Here is a 14541-nt window from a genome sequence, read left to right on the forward strand (position 1 = left end):
CAGGAAGGAACAGTGCAAACTATTCTAGTGTTCTCATTTCAGCTGTGCTCTTACATTATCTGGAGCAGAACTTTCACTTCATTGCAAATGCTGCATAGTGTTTTATTAATTAAGCTACTCATCAATCTAAATAAGACTAATAACTCATTTGATCTAGAAAATAAAAAAGGTCTGCAAAATAAGTAATAATACTATTACCTAATAACATATACTTTATATATATGCATACACCAACAATATATAGTTGTTGTAATAACATACAGTTATATAGTGTGTATTACTTATGAAACAGAAGCATTTTTGTGTAATCTGTTGAAATAGATACAATTGATAGATTAATTCTGTGTAAAATATAGGTAGACAGTTAAAGTTAATACAGATACACAAAAAGTCTGGATTTTTTTTTAAAGAGAAAGCTTTTAAAATAGTCAGGAAGTTTTTAATTGTTTCACTGTTTCAAGTAACGCTCAGTAGACAGTCATTTTTTAAGGTCTGAGGTACTGTTGTCATGATGCAAACCTCTCAATATCAGTGTTCTCATATAGTACAGTATTTTTTGTGTTTGATAATGATTTTGTTAAGAATTTACATTGTCATTTAAATGCAAGAGCTAGTAATGAACAGTAGGAGACACTTTCTGACAGATCTGTCACTTAAAAAATGTATACATTCTAGTCATAGAATCATAGAATCATTAAGGTTCGAAAAGACCTCTAGGATCATCTAGTCTGACCATCAACCCAACACCTCCATGCCTACTAAACCATGTCCCAAAGTGCCACGTCTACATGTTTTTTGAACTCCTCCAGGGATGGTGACTCCACCACCTCTCTGGGCAGCCTGTTCAACTTGACAACAGTTGTTGACAACAACCTGCAGCTTGACAACCCTTTCAGTGAAGAAATTTTTCCTAATATCCAATCTAAACCTCTCCTGATGCAACTTGAGGCCATTTCCTCTTGTCCTGTCACTAGTTACTTAGGAGAAGAGACTGACATCCGCCTCACTACAACCTCCTTTAACGATGAGGTCTCCCCTCAGCCTCCGCTTCTCCGGACTAAACAACCCCAGTTCCCTCAGCTGCTCCTCATAAGACTTGTTCTCCAGACCCTTCACCAGCTTTGTTGCCCTTCTCTGGACACACTCCAGCACCTCAGTGTCTTTCTTGTACTGAGGGGCCCAAAACTGAACACAGTATTCGAGGTGTGGCCTCACCAGTGCTGAGTACCGGGGCAATAGTCTTAATGGCTTTGTTCATGTTATTTAGTGGAGTTGTATGACTTATTTCCCTATTTAAAAAAAAAAAAAAAAAAAAAAAAAAAGACAAACCAAGCCCCATCTTGATAACAACAACTTTGGTTGCCTGCAAGATAAGGAGCTTAACCTAATCTTGAACTCCAAAAATATGCCTGCGTGCACCTTGTAAGCAATTGTTAGAACCTCTAAAACTCACGTTGCGCAGAAACTAGCTCTCCAGCAGGAGTGGGCCAATGGTCAAGACCAGAATTCTGTCACTTTACATAGTGCCAGGTGAATGTGAAAAGGATGTTCAGCAAGTTGGAATAATTCCCAGTGATATTGCATTCATATGAAAGTCAGTCATGGAATCCATGTTTTAATAAACTGTGTTTCAACCAACTCCCTTGTCCAATCTGAAAACAGATCCATGCTCCCAGTCTTGTTTCCAGAAGAATTCCAGACCACTGATTTTTTGGTCTACCAATTTTTAACTTAATGTCTGCTGATAGACTTTTTTTGTCTTTTCTTTTTGAAGCAAAGGATAAAAAAAGCTGAAATATTTTTTAAAACTTCCTTTCATGAAGTGGACAAGGTTTCTGATAATGAACAGTATTTTTTTTCTCAGTCACCGTGAAGGAAATTGGTTGAGGGTGGCCAAGAAAACTGGGAGTTGGTTGCCTTCAAGGTTTCGGACATGTTTATTGGAGGCAAAACATCTTTCAAATATCTGTAGTTCATTAGTAATTTCCCAAGATGCTGTGTGGAAATTGTTTAACGTAATAAAGAGGGAAACATGCATTTTACAAAAATTTAGTTGAGAATTTCTGAAAAGTAATTGCATGAAGTGGTTAGAATTGCTAACAGGATGTAATAAATAACAAGACTATTTTTCCCTAACTGACCAAAGAGTCAGTTAACCAAGCTTGGTGTAATATTGTGCATGTGTACTAGATAAAATTGTACAATCCTAGAGGATTGTCTGTAGTATGGATATTTTTTAACACAGAATAAGCTGTCATGTGGACACAGAACTGAAAAAAATAGTGGGACATGTTGATGTAAAAGTAGTCATTAACTTCCAATTCAGTGATCAAATGAAACGTTAATGTCAGCAAACGAAAACAAATCTGGTTTTACGGTACAGCTTTATATACCAAAACATTTATCCATCTAGTTTTGTTTGAAACTTTTGTTTTTGAGAAAATGTAGATAAAAACAAAAGCTTGAATAGGTGGAATAACCCAAAATATAGCAAAATGTGACATTTTTGATTTTTTTTCTGACTGATGAATAAAGTATTTGTAGCTATTTATTTGTGTAGAAGTTGAAACCTTCCCTGAATATGTGCTTTTGTTTTGAATGTATTTTGAAGGCTTAGAGGATGAAACAAGAATAAATGAATCGGAAGAGGAAGAAATCTTTTGGCATACAAAGATTCTACCAATTCTGCATGAGCTGGAAAAAGGTGGGTAACACTGTTCTTGAAAGGGTGTATTTTCTGTACTATTTCCTGCAGAAAACATGGGACTCATTTGTGTTTACTACAAAAGAATAACAGTAGTTGGACTATGTAGCCTTTTATGCTTTCATATGTTCAGTGACTTTGCAGTGTAAAACAGGCCTGGGCAACTCTCTCTAGGTGGCCCTGCTTGAGCAAGGGGGTTGGACCAGATGACCTCCAGAGGTCCCTTCCAACCTCAACCATTCTGTCATTCTGTTAAAAAAAATACTGGTTTAGAGAAGATCTTGTCTGATTAAATTACCTTATTTTAGACAACATAGCTCTGCCAGCTTAGCAGTCAGTGATGAGGTAATAATTTTAAGAATAAAATACTGCACAGATTCACTGTTTTAAGCACAGAATGTATTTAAGGTCTCAATTAATTTTAGAAAACTAAGGAAATCTTAATGAAAATTTCTGTTTATGCTTAAAGTGTTAAGATGTCTCAGAAAAGTATGTAATGACTCGGAATATTGAAGCAAAATTGAGTAAATGAAGCGTGGCTTGAAAGATTGAACTCTGAAATCCGTTTTGATGTTTCATTCAAAAGGTTGTTTAGTTGCCTTCTACAAACATTATATTTATTTGAATGGTGGGAATATAGAAAGTAAGTTTGTTTTTACAGGTAATTAAAAGTGAGTGTCAAATTAGGGGATTGATTCTGTTTTATGAGATCTTTTGCAGTGTTCATTATAGCGTGGTACAGATTAGAATGGGGTTTTTTTGCATGATTTTGCAGATGTTGGTGAGTATGAAACACCTGTACAGTACTGAGTGATTCCCAAAATATATTGTTATTTTTAAAAGACGGGATTCTCATTCCCACATCTGTCACTCGTGTAGAAAAACAGTGATCAGGAAATTTGAAAACAGCTATGCAACTTCACATTTTCTTTGCTTAATGCTGAGATTGTCAAATATAAACCGCTGAGTTAAAGTTTTGCATAGTGAGATGTTCTTTATAGGTAAGCGACATACTATTTAGACGTAAAATCTAATCATGTCTTTCCCTTGTCATGAATGTAACTAAGGAAAATCAATTTTCATGCCCCTTTTCCTCAATCTTTACTTGATTTGGTTAGTGTGTTGGGGTTTTTTTAAAACTTAATTATGGCTTAGTTTTTCTAATAATAGATGAAATTATCTAATGATACTTTCTCACCAGTTGATTGAATGTAATTCTACAAAAACCTTAAAGTTAAGAGTTTTGCTCCTTCTTGAATATTCACACAGATTGTAACTGAATTGTATCATTGCCTCCTACAGCTGCATGTTACATTGCTTTATGTAGGCTGTTTACTGCACAATTGCAGTTTTTCCCGTCAAAATTAATATCAGAATTCCATAATTTTAATGTTTTGAGTGGGTCTGTTGGTAATTCAGTATTTTTTAATTTTGTATGCAGTCACTTGCTTCATACCTTTCAGCTAATTCCCTGCACATGCACTGAGGTCACATTTAGTTTAGAAAAGCCTTTTTCTTCCCCTTTCTCCCTCAAAAATATTTGTAGAAAACTTTCCATTCAAAAACAAATCTGAAGTTTAACCTGGAACTTGATTATTGTCTAAAATCTTACGAATATCACGCACTTGAGATGATTGTTATATGACAAAAATAAATAGAACCCCAAAGTCTCTTTTTCTAGAAGAGCAAATATTTTATTTTATTACATTCCAGTAATCAAGGGAGGATAAGCTTCAAAAATGCCCCATGGGATGAGTGATGAATAATTTTGTTGTTGTTGTTAATTTTGATGAAATGGAGTGGAGACCTTTCAATTTTGGTTCCTTGCCACTCCTTTTTCACTGCTTACTGGAGCAGAGGATTTAGAATCATACTAAATTTTGTTAAATTTTCTGTCATGATGGGAGTAGAAATGGAATAGTAATTGGTGTTCCTTGAGTATGATAATTGCAAATTGAGAGCTTCCAGGCACTGCTCAGCATGAGGGGTGGGTCCTTGAATCTGTCTACAGGTTTGGGGCCTTAGATATAATGTTTTTTGTCATAATTTCCTGTCCATATATATTTCATCACAAGTGCTTTGCTTCCTTGAATATGACTCTATTTCAGCTACGAAGTACATCCTGAGTAAATGCAGAGTTTATACAGGCAGTTTAAGTGGGTTTATATGGCGCTTTATTAGTGTCACCTTATAGACAAAAGCAAATGTACGAAAAGAAGAAAAAACCCTCACTCTTGAATTTTAAAAATAGGCAAGACTTTTCACTCTAAAGTAAACATGTACATGATTCCATTGCATTGAGGTGCAGATTTTGTAATAATTTACTGCAGGTTTTATTTTTGTATTTTTTAAATAGTCTCTGAGGGACTCAGGTTAGGAGGTAGATGACTTTTTTGTCAATAGGCCAACAGTCCACTCAAATATATCTTGCACCTCTACTATGCATTGGAGAGTTCTAACGAGCTTTTACGTTCACTTGTTCTTAATCCCAGCAATGATTGATATATTAGGTTATGTATATGGGCAGAAAAATATTCCTTAACTGTCTCTTTTTCACATGTAATGTTTGGTGGAGCTTTTTAAAGAATGTATTCAGATTCACAGTTTCCTGGTAGACATTTGGTCAATCTGATTATTAAGCATTAAAGGTGAGATTCATTTTAGCTTTAGGTATTATTTTGGCTCTGTGATTTGTTGGCTGGAGTCTCTTCTTTTTGAAAGAGCAGAATAAAACTGTTTCTGAGGATCGCATTATCATTTTAAGAGATTTATTGGGCACCTTATTTTTGTTCTTGTGCAACCCATTCTTTATTTTGTTCTCCTATGTCTTTGTCTGTTGAGATGCTCTGGAAAAGGTGGCACTGATAATTATTTTTTATTTTTCTCTCCCTTCCCCCCCCTTCAAGTAGAAGACAATATAGAAAATCTTTGTCTGGCTTGCACCAAGCTGTATCAAGCCTTGAATGAAGGAAATATGCTTGGAAAAAGATTTAAAAGAAGAAGTGTGCTTCTGAAGACATTATATAAACTTGTAGACACTGATTCAGATCCACTTTGCCTGAAGCTGGCAAAGATTATTCTGGCTGTAAGTGTTTTAAAATGCTGTTTGGTAGAATGTGAAGCTCAAAATTGTGAATTACAACTTGCATTTAATTTTTCATTTCATACGTTTAAACTGTGTCTAAAGCACAATTCCTAAGCACAATTTCTTGCCAGACGGATACTAGCCTTCCATTCATCCAGATTGGCACTTGCTGGAGCCTAATTTTTGCAGAGAAATTATGGCTGGGTGAGGAAGGAGGGACACAAAATAGGATAGCTGGTGTACGGAATATTTCTTAGGCAAGGAAAAGAGACAGTGTCCTAAGCTGGGATACACATGCAGGGATTTAAACAAAACAATAATTTAAAAAATTACACATGGAAATGAAGCTTAGTTTTTGAATAATATCTTGACCTCATTGAACACCTTTATATGAAAATACCAAAACAGTTTTTTTGGAAAGTGAGTAAGTGTAATTATCTCTTTCTCTAGTATTTCTGGTTAAAACTCTCCATTAAGTTGGTGCTTTTGAACGTATTGGTTCAGCTTCTACTATTTATGTACGGACAGTCACTGGTGAAAGGATACCAGCTAGCATTGTGTTGTAGACATTTTAGTAATTTGTGTATGTGTGTCTTGGGGGGGGGGGGGTATCTCCTTTAAGGTAGCGTGTGATATTTTAATCAGAAGATATAATTATATATTCAGATACTACATAGATGTTAAGTGGTGCTTATAAAAAAAAAAATCTGTTACTGACATTTTTCTGTGGAATCTTTTAAAAATCATGAACAACAGAAGAAATTGCCCCTGAAATGCAGAGGAAAGGAAGAGATTTGTCATTGCATTTTTAACACTTTTACTTCCCTTTCATGATCTCTCAGTGACCATTAGTACATCATAAGATCTTGTTTTCTGATATTTGAGAATAACTTTCATTATGACATGTACTGTTGTACTAGAGTTCTTTGTGGTACGGCCACAGATGCCAAACCAGTGAATCCTGTGCAGAATTTCTTTGTAAGAGTGAGTTAGAGAAAAAAAGTGCAGATTATTGATATACTACCTGCAGAAAATATATAAAAAGTTTATATATCATCTGTTATTTTAAAGTCAGTCAGCACAGTTTGCTAAATAGAGCTTAAACTACCTAGGTTTCAGAGTCCTTTAATTCTGCAAACTTTTCAGTTTGGCTCAGTGTACTGTCAGGGTTTCAGCTGGAATTTAATAGTTCTGTGAGAATACAAGTTTGCCATGGTGTCTGAACTCGTATAATGTTATGGTGCGTTTTTGTATGTAGATTTAAGTTGTGATTTCTATGTCTTTTACTTTCTTTGCAGATGAAAGTGGATGGAAGAAATCTTCTCAGTGTTTGCAAGCTTGCATTTAAAATTTGCAGGGATGAAAAAAATGATTACATCATTCAAAATGATAGATTATTGGGTATGTATTCTGTTCTTGTATATAAGTTAGATGTTGAAATTCAATAGTTAGATTGATCATCGTTCAAGAAACATTCTGAGTTAACTTAGTCACACACTAAAAATTGCCTACTAGCTCAAACTAACGGTCCATCTAGTCCAGTATTCTGTGTCTAATGATGACGATAGGGGATGCTGGAGGTAGGGGATGCTGTTTGGGGAGAGCATGGAAGCCTGTGTGTTTCCTGTGATCCATTTCTCCTGTATCCAGAATTGTTACATTCTATTAGGGACATTAGATGGTGCATCCCTGCCTAATCCTTGTTAGTCTCTGTTTATAGGTCTTTTGTTAATTAATTTGCCTAATTCCTTTTTGAACTTTCTGATTCTGTCTGCCTCTATGGTCTCATAGAGCAACAAGTTCCAGAAGTTCTCTGTCTGCTGTTTTAAACCTATCTACTTTTCATTATGCCCCTGCTTGTAGTTTTGCAGGATTTGTAAGAGTTTCTACAGTCAGCTTACCCTCCATGATTTATGATTTTTCTTCATGATTTTTTAAACCACAGTCATATCACATATCTCTGCCTTATCCTCTTCAGACTGAGGCATCTCAGCCTTTTAGCTCTTTCTTTGAAAGGGTATTGTGTCATTCTCTCAGTTGTTTTAGTAGCCTTTCTCTGTACCTTCTCCAACTCCAGTAGATCCTTTGTGAGATGTACAGAACAAAACTGTCTATAGAAGTCAAGATGTGTCTGCACCAAATTTTATAGAAGTGAAATAATGCTGTCTGTGTTGTTGGCCATCATCAGGAAGGATATTGAGAACAATCCTTAGCTTTTTTAGCTGCTGCTGCACGTTGAGCCAATGGTTTTGGAGAATTGTCAGCAATGGCTGTGATATCTTTCATGATTGTAACTGTATTTGTGTCATCCACGCACACCTTGCAAATATGAGAAATATGAAGAAAATGACAGTGTATGAATGGTACTCAGTATCGATTGATGGTCTTTCCTTTCATTAAAACTTCATTAGGTTTTATTAATGTAGGGTTTAACCTTGCAAGCATTTATTGCATGTGCATAAGTTAAAGCATATGTGTAATAGATATTACACTGCTTATAGATAAATAGATATTATCTGCTTAAATAGGTAAGAGTATTCATGGTCTTAAAGTTTAGTATGTGAGTCTTGTCAGAAATAAAGACCACATAAGCCTTTCCAGTAGTAAGATCAACAGGAAAGGACTTGGAGAAAAGAGAACAGCTCAGGTTGCTCAACTGACTTTGGATACTGAAAACTACAGTTTTGTAGAGATTAGCATCTTACAAAAATCTGGACAAGTTGAGTGGCTATGTCTGTGTAAGTGTTGGGTTTTTTTCTCTCATTTCCATCTTCACTCACTTTTCTTTCACTTGCTCTTCTTTCCCTGTATTTTAAAACCTAGTGAAGGAAAGAATGTTTTTGGTAGGTTTTTTGTTTGTTTGTTTCTTTATTCACTCTTTATGTTTTGGACCCCCCTTATCCAGACTGAAGACATGAACCTGGGTTATCATCATAATCACCCAGATTCCTGTTGCAGGCACTGGGTTATAGATTCAATTTCTTTTTCTTCCTCTGGTCCTGTGAACTATTTATGCAGTGCAGTGGAGCAGCTCCAGTAGAAGAAATAAATTAACTGTTCATCCCAAAATAGACGACTACTGTTCAAGACCCTGTTTGATACTGAATAGAGCAGGGACCTGAAACTGATTTCTCACATTGCCACAACCCAAGTGATTTAGCTGACCGCTAGACAGTTGGCGAGGGTGAGAGTTTGGGCAAGAGCCTGGAGTGTGTGTACTTCATCCATACACACCCATACACTTAGAGAGAGCTTCAACTTGAGTTGCAACAGAAAAAACTTTAGAAATCTCTTAAGTTTAATGAGATGGGAAAATGTTTTTATTCAGCTGGATGGAACACAGGAAGCAGAAGTAAATATCAGTTTCAATCAGTTACTAGAAATTCAAAAGTATAAAATTGGTTAGGATTACTTATTTAAGATACACCCACCAAATTCAGAATGTCTCAATTTGACTGTGAAAGGCACATTGGGCTTGTGCTAACAACAGTTAATTTTAACATTTCAGATATCTGACAGTGGTAGCATAAGCAAAACTTTTACAGTAACTTTACCTACATAAAAGGTAAATCTAAAAAGGCTATGACCAGACTTCAAATGTGAGATTTGAATTAGGCACCTGTGCTTTTTAGTGCTCCATTTGAGATGCTTTAAGACATTTGATTTTTAAGGAAGTAATGGGACTAAACCTCTTTGAATGTCTCAAGTTTAGTACACAAAATTCCAGGCACGCACAATCACTTTTGCAAATCTTGACTGAGGATTTCAATGATTACTGCTATGTGTTTACAACTGGTGCTGGTTCTTGAAGCCTGGGAGAACAAAAGTCAGGCTCATTCTCTTATTCATCAATAATTGTTTCTTGGTTTCAATCCAAATACCCAATTTTTCTAGCCCACTTATTAGAAATGTAAGAGTCCCATCTGAGTTTTTTTTCCCCAATTGTTAATCTCTTCAATGACTGACAGTATCAAATATAAATGTTAATATTAGGCTTTCTGAATAATGATTTTCCTTTTAGATTGTTTGTTGGAGGTCCTGAGAACTGAAGATCTACAAAAAAACAATGAAGCTCTCCTGTATTGCATGGGAGCTATAAAATTCATGTCTGGAAATGCAGTACTCCTTAATGAAATGATCAACAAAGGAGCTGTTGAAATGTTGCTGCAATTAATGAAGCAGATTAACAATATAAAAGAAAATGACAGATATTTCTCCAGCTTGGGCCACCTATTAGTCCAGGTTAGCATTTACTTTTATTTCTAAAAGTACACACTTCAAGGGCAAATTAAAAGTTTAATTAGAGGAGATAAGCTAACCCTGTGTGCCACTGACAGAGTTATACCTATACTGAACAGTCTTCTTTTTAAGAAGTTTACATGGAGTTGTTGAGGACCTAAATTTAATTATCATAGATATTTTTGTGTAGTCAATTTTAAAGGCTTTAGAAATTCTGAAGTTAATAGAAATATTTTTAGGTACCTAATAAAACCAGTTTCTTATTATTACTTTATGGTGCTGACAATGTTCTGGATATTATAGCAAACAGATAAAAATGTGTTCCCTGTCTAATTGTTTAAACTGAAATAATAAATACAAACTGGTTCTGCAATACTCTGGAAGAGTAGGAGAAGCTTTTTATTACAAGAATAATTCATTTCAAAGAATGCATAGGAAAATATAGCTACATTTCTTTGACAAAGTGTTTGTGAAGAACTGTAATTTAAGGAAAAGGTAGTTGTAAAAGCCAACACTTTTTGAATCTTTTTGAAAGCAGCAGGCTCAAAACTATCCTTTCACATATGAGGTACCTTGATGAGTGGTGGCTGTGAAAACTAATCCTTTGCCCTAAAACTGTTTAAACCTTAGTGTTTTAGAAAAAAATGGTTATGTAGCTAAATCTTAAGTTATGCATATGTTGTGGGTTTTTTGAATTTGTCAAGGATTTGCCAGGTAGATTCCTGGCATTTGTCTTGGAAATTATTGATGTAAAGATTAGTGAATGGTGTAATTGTAAGCTTTTGGGGACTTCACAGGAAAATATATTGGACAATTTTCGGAGGTAGTGTTTACACTGAATTTCTCTACTAATTATGCTAGATTTCTTTAATTCTCTACTAACTTACAAACAAGGGATTTTATACTACTTGAAAGTATATGAGAAAACAGATAGCTTACATCATCATGTTACTATTACTGATTTTTTCTGTTTATTTTAGTGGAGCTGTGACGTTTGTCTTTCCAGAATAGTGTGTATAATCTTAATACAAACATAAACAGATTGGGAGATACTATGAAGCACTGAATGAAATGATGTGGCTTAATACTTATGTTTGGCTAAGGAAGTCCCAAAGTGGCGAATTGCTAAAGACTGGGAGAATGTATGATGAGACTGGAAATTTTGTGCTTGTTGTATTCCTATTTTTTTTCCTATCTGGTCCTGTCATTGTTAAGTTCCTATATGAATCACAAAATTCTCTTTTATACACTTCTATCTTTAGAATTGGGAATGTTAACTTTCCTGTGGCACTGTGAATTCTCCAAACAATTCTAAAATAATCTGTGCCATTTTGTTGATATCATACCTTATATTCTATACAGAAATTGTATATGGGATTTCCAAGCTTTCTTTTTCAAGAGAAGGTGTACAAACTTCAGGTCTGCACGTAATCAAGATTTTAATGACCATATTTTTCTTGAATGCTGCTAGTTAGACTTTGTAAGTTCCGATACTACTGCAGTGCTGCCTTAGGCTACCAGCTTAGTTAGAAACCTCCTTTTGAAAAGTATTGAGGAGCGATTGGGGGTCCAGAACAGATTCTGTTCTCTGTAATTTGCAAGGTGATAGACAGTGACTTAAACCACCTAAACTATAAGAAAAGTAAGCTTAGATGAAGAAGTAGAGTATGATGCCTCACATACGGAAGCTGTGCAGTCATTTCAGTGAGTGGAAATTTAGGTTGTAGTTTTGGTAGGCATTTTAAAACCTATATTAGAGATATGTATCCTGTATTGCTTTTCTTGTCTATATAGTTTAAAAATATTTATCCTTCTGAGAGCACGATGGGGATGGTTGGAAGCAAAGCACATTAGTTACTGACGTTTGCTGGCTGCTGTTGGCATTAATCATATAATACATATAATGGGAATCCTGTTGAGTAGAAAGAGATGGAAATTTATGTTAAATAGATGTAAAAAGAAGGTTTTACCTGTTGGGGCACTTAAAAATAACAAATGATGTCCAAGTAATAAAATTAATGAATCAGATTATTTTCAGCTGTTTGACTAACTGTCTGAACTTCCCCACAATTTTGCAGAAATGTTTCTTCTTCCATTATTTGTATGTGGATAAATTTAGTTTTTTAAATCAAGGGTTTAATTTGCAAATGTGTGCAAGGAAAATGTTACATTTGACACTTCTTTTTTTTCCATTATTATCTCTGCTGTTTTCAGTATGATTGGAAGTGTAGCAAAACTATTTTGTACAGTTTGAATAGACTGGCTGTTTCTAAGAAGGCCTCGAGTATTTTGCGGAAAAGTCAATACTGACAACTGTCTCTTATTGAGGTTGCTGTTACACTTGTTTGTATTCTCTTCTATAGTAGTACAGATACTTCATTTTTCTTCCTCTTGTGAGAAAAGTAGTGATTCCTGCTGCTGTGGAATTCCTGTGTGACTTTCTCATATCAGTTTCTTCAACAAATCTACATTAATGTGCACCATTTCTTCCATGTGAGTTAATTGTTCAGTTGTCATAGACAGATGTAGGAATAGTTCTGTTTTCAGGGATATAGTATTGAAGAAAGTTTATTCGGTGATTCATGTCTTCAGAATAAGGGAAGTTTTTGTGGCATACTTTAACTTGTAGCAAAAGATCAAATATCCAGTGACATACAGAAATAATGAATAAATACAAGTCTTCAGGAAAAGAGAGCAAATTCTATTGGAGGAGGAAAACACCTTAAATGATCACGGTGGTCTCTGAGGGAGGCTCTGCCATCTCTTAATCCTGACAACTGAAGTATCTCAGTTAACTGGGAACAACTCTTCATTTTTTAACTGTATAATTGCACAATCACCAGATGGCAGTGTTATACATAATCTTGCCAGGTCCTTTTTGTGGGAATAAAATCCCTCTCCGATTTCTTCATTGTTACACAATGGATTTTATGCAGAAGTCCTACAATACAAGAATAAAAATGTTTGTAATAATAGTTATTTTTCCTTAATAGAGGACATGAAACCAAGATCATCTTTGACTCATTTTATGTTGCTTCACCTTACAGTCTGATCATATTTATACGAAATATGGTAATGCTTATTCAAAAGCCAAGGCTTTTGAAGTGTCTTAAGACTTAAGACAAGACTTTACAAGTACTCCATGTTCCCTAATTGAAAAGCACTTAAATGTCGTCGTCTTTAAAAATAGCATTTGTGTGCTGTTAAATTTTCTGATTGGGTGAATTTGATCTTTCACATGGCAACATAAGGATTAAGGCTGGTGGGGATTGCTAGACCCAATTGTTAGGCATTTCTCCCTGAATCATGGTGTCTGCTTGAAGCAATCAGAAACTATCTTGAATTCATCTGCTGTCTGGTTAGCATGTATTACTTTTTAATTTGTACTCTTCAAATTTCACTTGCATACTAACTGTTCTTTTGTGGATACATACTTCTATGAACTTCTGAATTTCATTATCTCACACTTTTAAGTGTATACGTTATTTTGCATGCTTTTCCTTTCCAACCTGTCTTTGTGTGAGGATGCCTCTTGATAGAATTTACTGCTGGAGGATTTTGAACCATCTAACTGTCTCAGCCAGTGAAAAATTTTACTCTCTTTTTGGAGACCTCTGCACCATTATCTATTAATAAATTTTTTTTTTTTTTCATCATCTAATATGTAAGTCTCTTTGCTGCAGTGAAAGCCTTGGTCTGGGTTTGAACAACACTTTTAATATGTGGTTTATCCTTCATTTTCTTTATTGTGAAGTTAGCTAGAGCTCAACAAATATCATCCTAGGCTGACTGTGAACATCTTGTATGTGAGCACTGAATAGTCTTCTGTGTCTATTCCATTTGTCAGGAATTTTTCCACCAAAACTTTTGAGTAGCAAAGTATTTAATCGGAATATTTTTATTTTAAAATATTTCTCCAGTATTGTGTTGATTTTTGAAGCATGATGACTTGTGAATGAATGCATATCTGGAAATGTATTTTTTTGCAGTTTTTTAGTTAAAATAACAAAAAACTCCAGGTGTCTTAAAATATGAGGTAAAAGCAAATGGCTTCCATAGGTTCACTTTCTGTTTATTCTGAATACAGTATACATTTCATATTTAGTGCTGAAGTTAAATCCATTCACGTATCACATTGTCACATAATATTTTTCCCTTTGTACCTTGCTTCTCCATTTTGACACATTGCTCCTTCTCCTGTTATTCCATTACAGAACACCTTGAATTGCATTTTCATTCTTCATTCGTGTGGTAACTGAAGACATGTACACTTTTGTCAAATTTGTTGAAGTAGGACAGCAAAAGCTCCTCAAACACAACAACTTAACTGGCTCTTTGTCAGATTTTCCCTTTAAAATTAGCAATTACATATCACCCGACAAGCAGTCCAATTCAGTGATAAAATACTTAATTTCTAGAGTTTTTTGTGATTACAAACAATTTGAACAGATAGTTTTTGTGCCTTATCAAACTACATTTAAAACCAAATTGAAGTTAAATACCTTACTCTTCG

At 34.8% G+C, this 14541-nt stretch overlaps 1 protein-coding gene across 5 annotated transcripts in view; it reads left to right on the forward strand.

Annotated features, from left to right (window-relative positions):
- Positions 1 to 14541, forward strand: part of ARMC2 (armadillo repeat containing 2) — a 69319-nt gene that overhangs the window by 26809 nt on the left and 27969 nt on the right. For 4 of the 5 annotated variants that reach the window (XM_075498516.1, XM_075498513.1, XM_075498514.1 and 1 more), the window contains 4 exons: positions 2612 to 2704; positions 5611 to 5789; positions 7088 to 7190; positions 9811 to 10031. In XM_075498516.1, the coding sequence (XP_075354631.1) occupies positions 2612 to 2704; positions 5611 to 5789; positions 7088 to 7190; positions 9811 to 10031 (596 nt within the window). The remainder of the gene's footprint in view (positions 1 to 2611; positions 2705 to 5610; positions 5790 to 7087; positions 7191 to 9810; positions 10032 to 14541) is intronic. The other variant, XM_075498515.1, reaches the window with a different exon arrangement.

The sequence above is a fragment of the Mycteria americana genome, chromosome 3 (genome assembly GCF_035582795.1).
Source record: "Mycteria americana isolate JAX WOST 10 ecotype Jacksonville Zoo and Gardens chromosome 3, USCA_MyAme_1.0, whole genome shotgun sequence".
NCBI lineage: Eukaryota > Metazoa > Chordata > Aves > Ciconiiformes > Ciconiidae > Mycteria > Mycteria americana.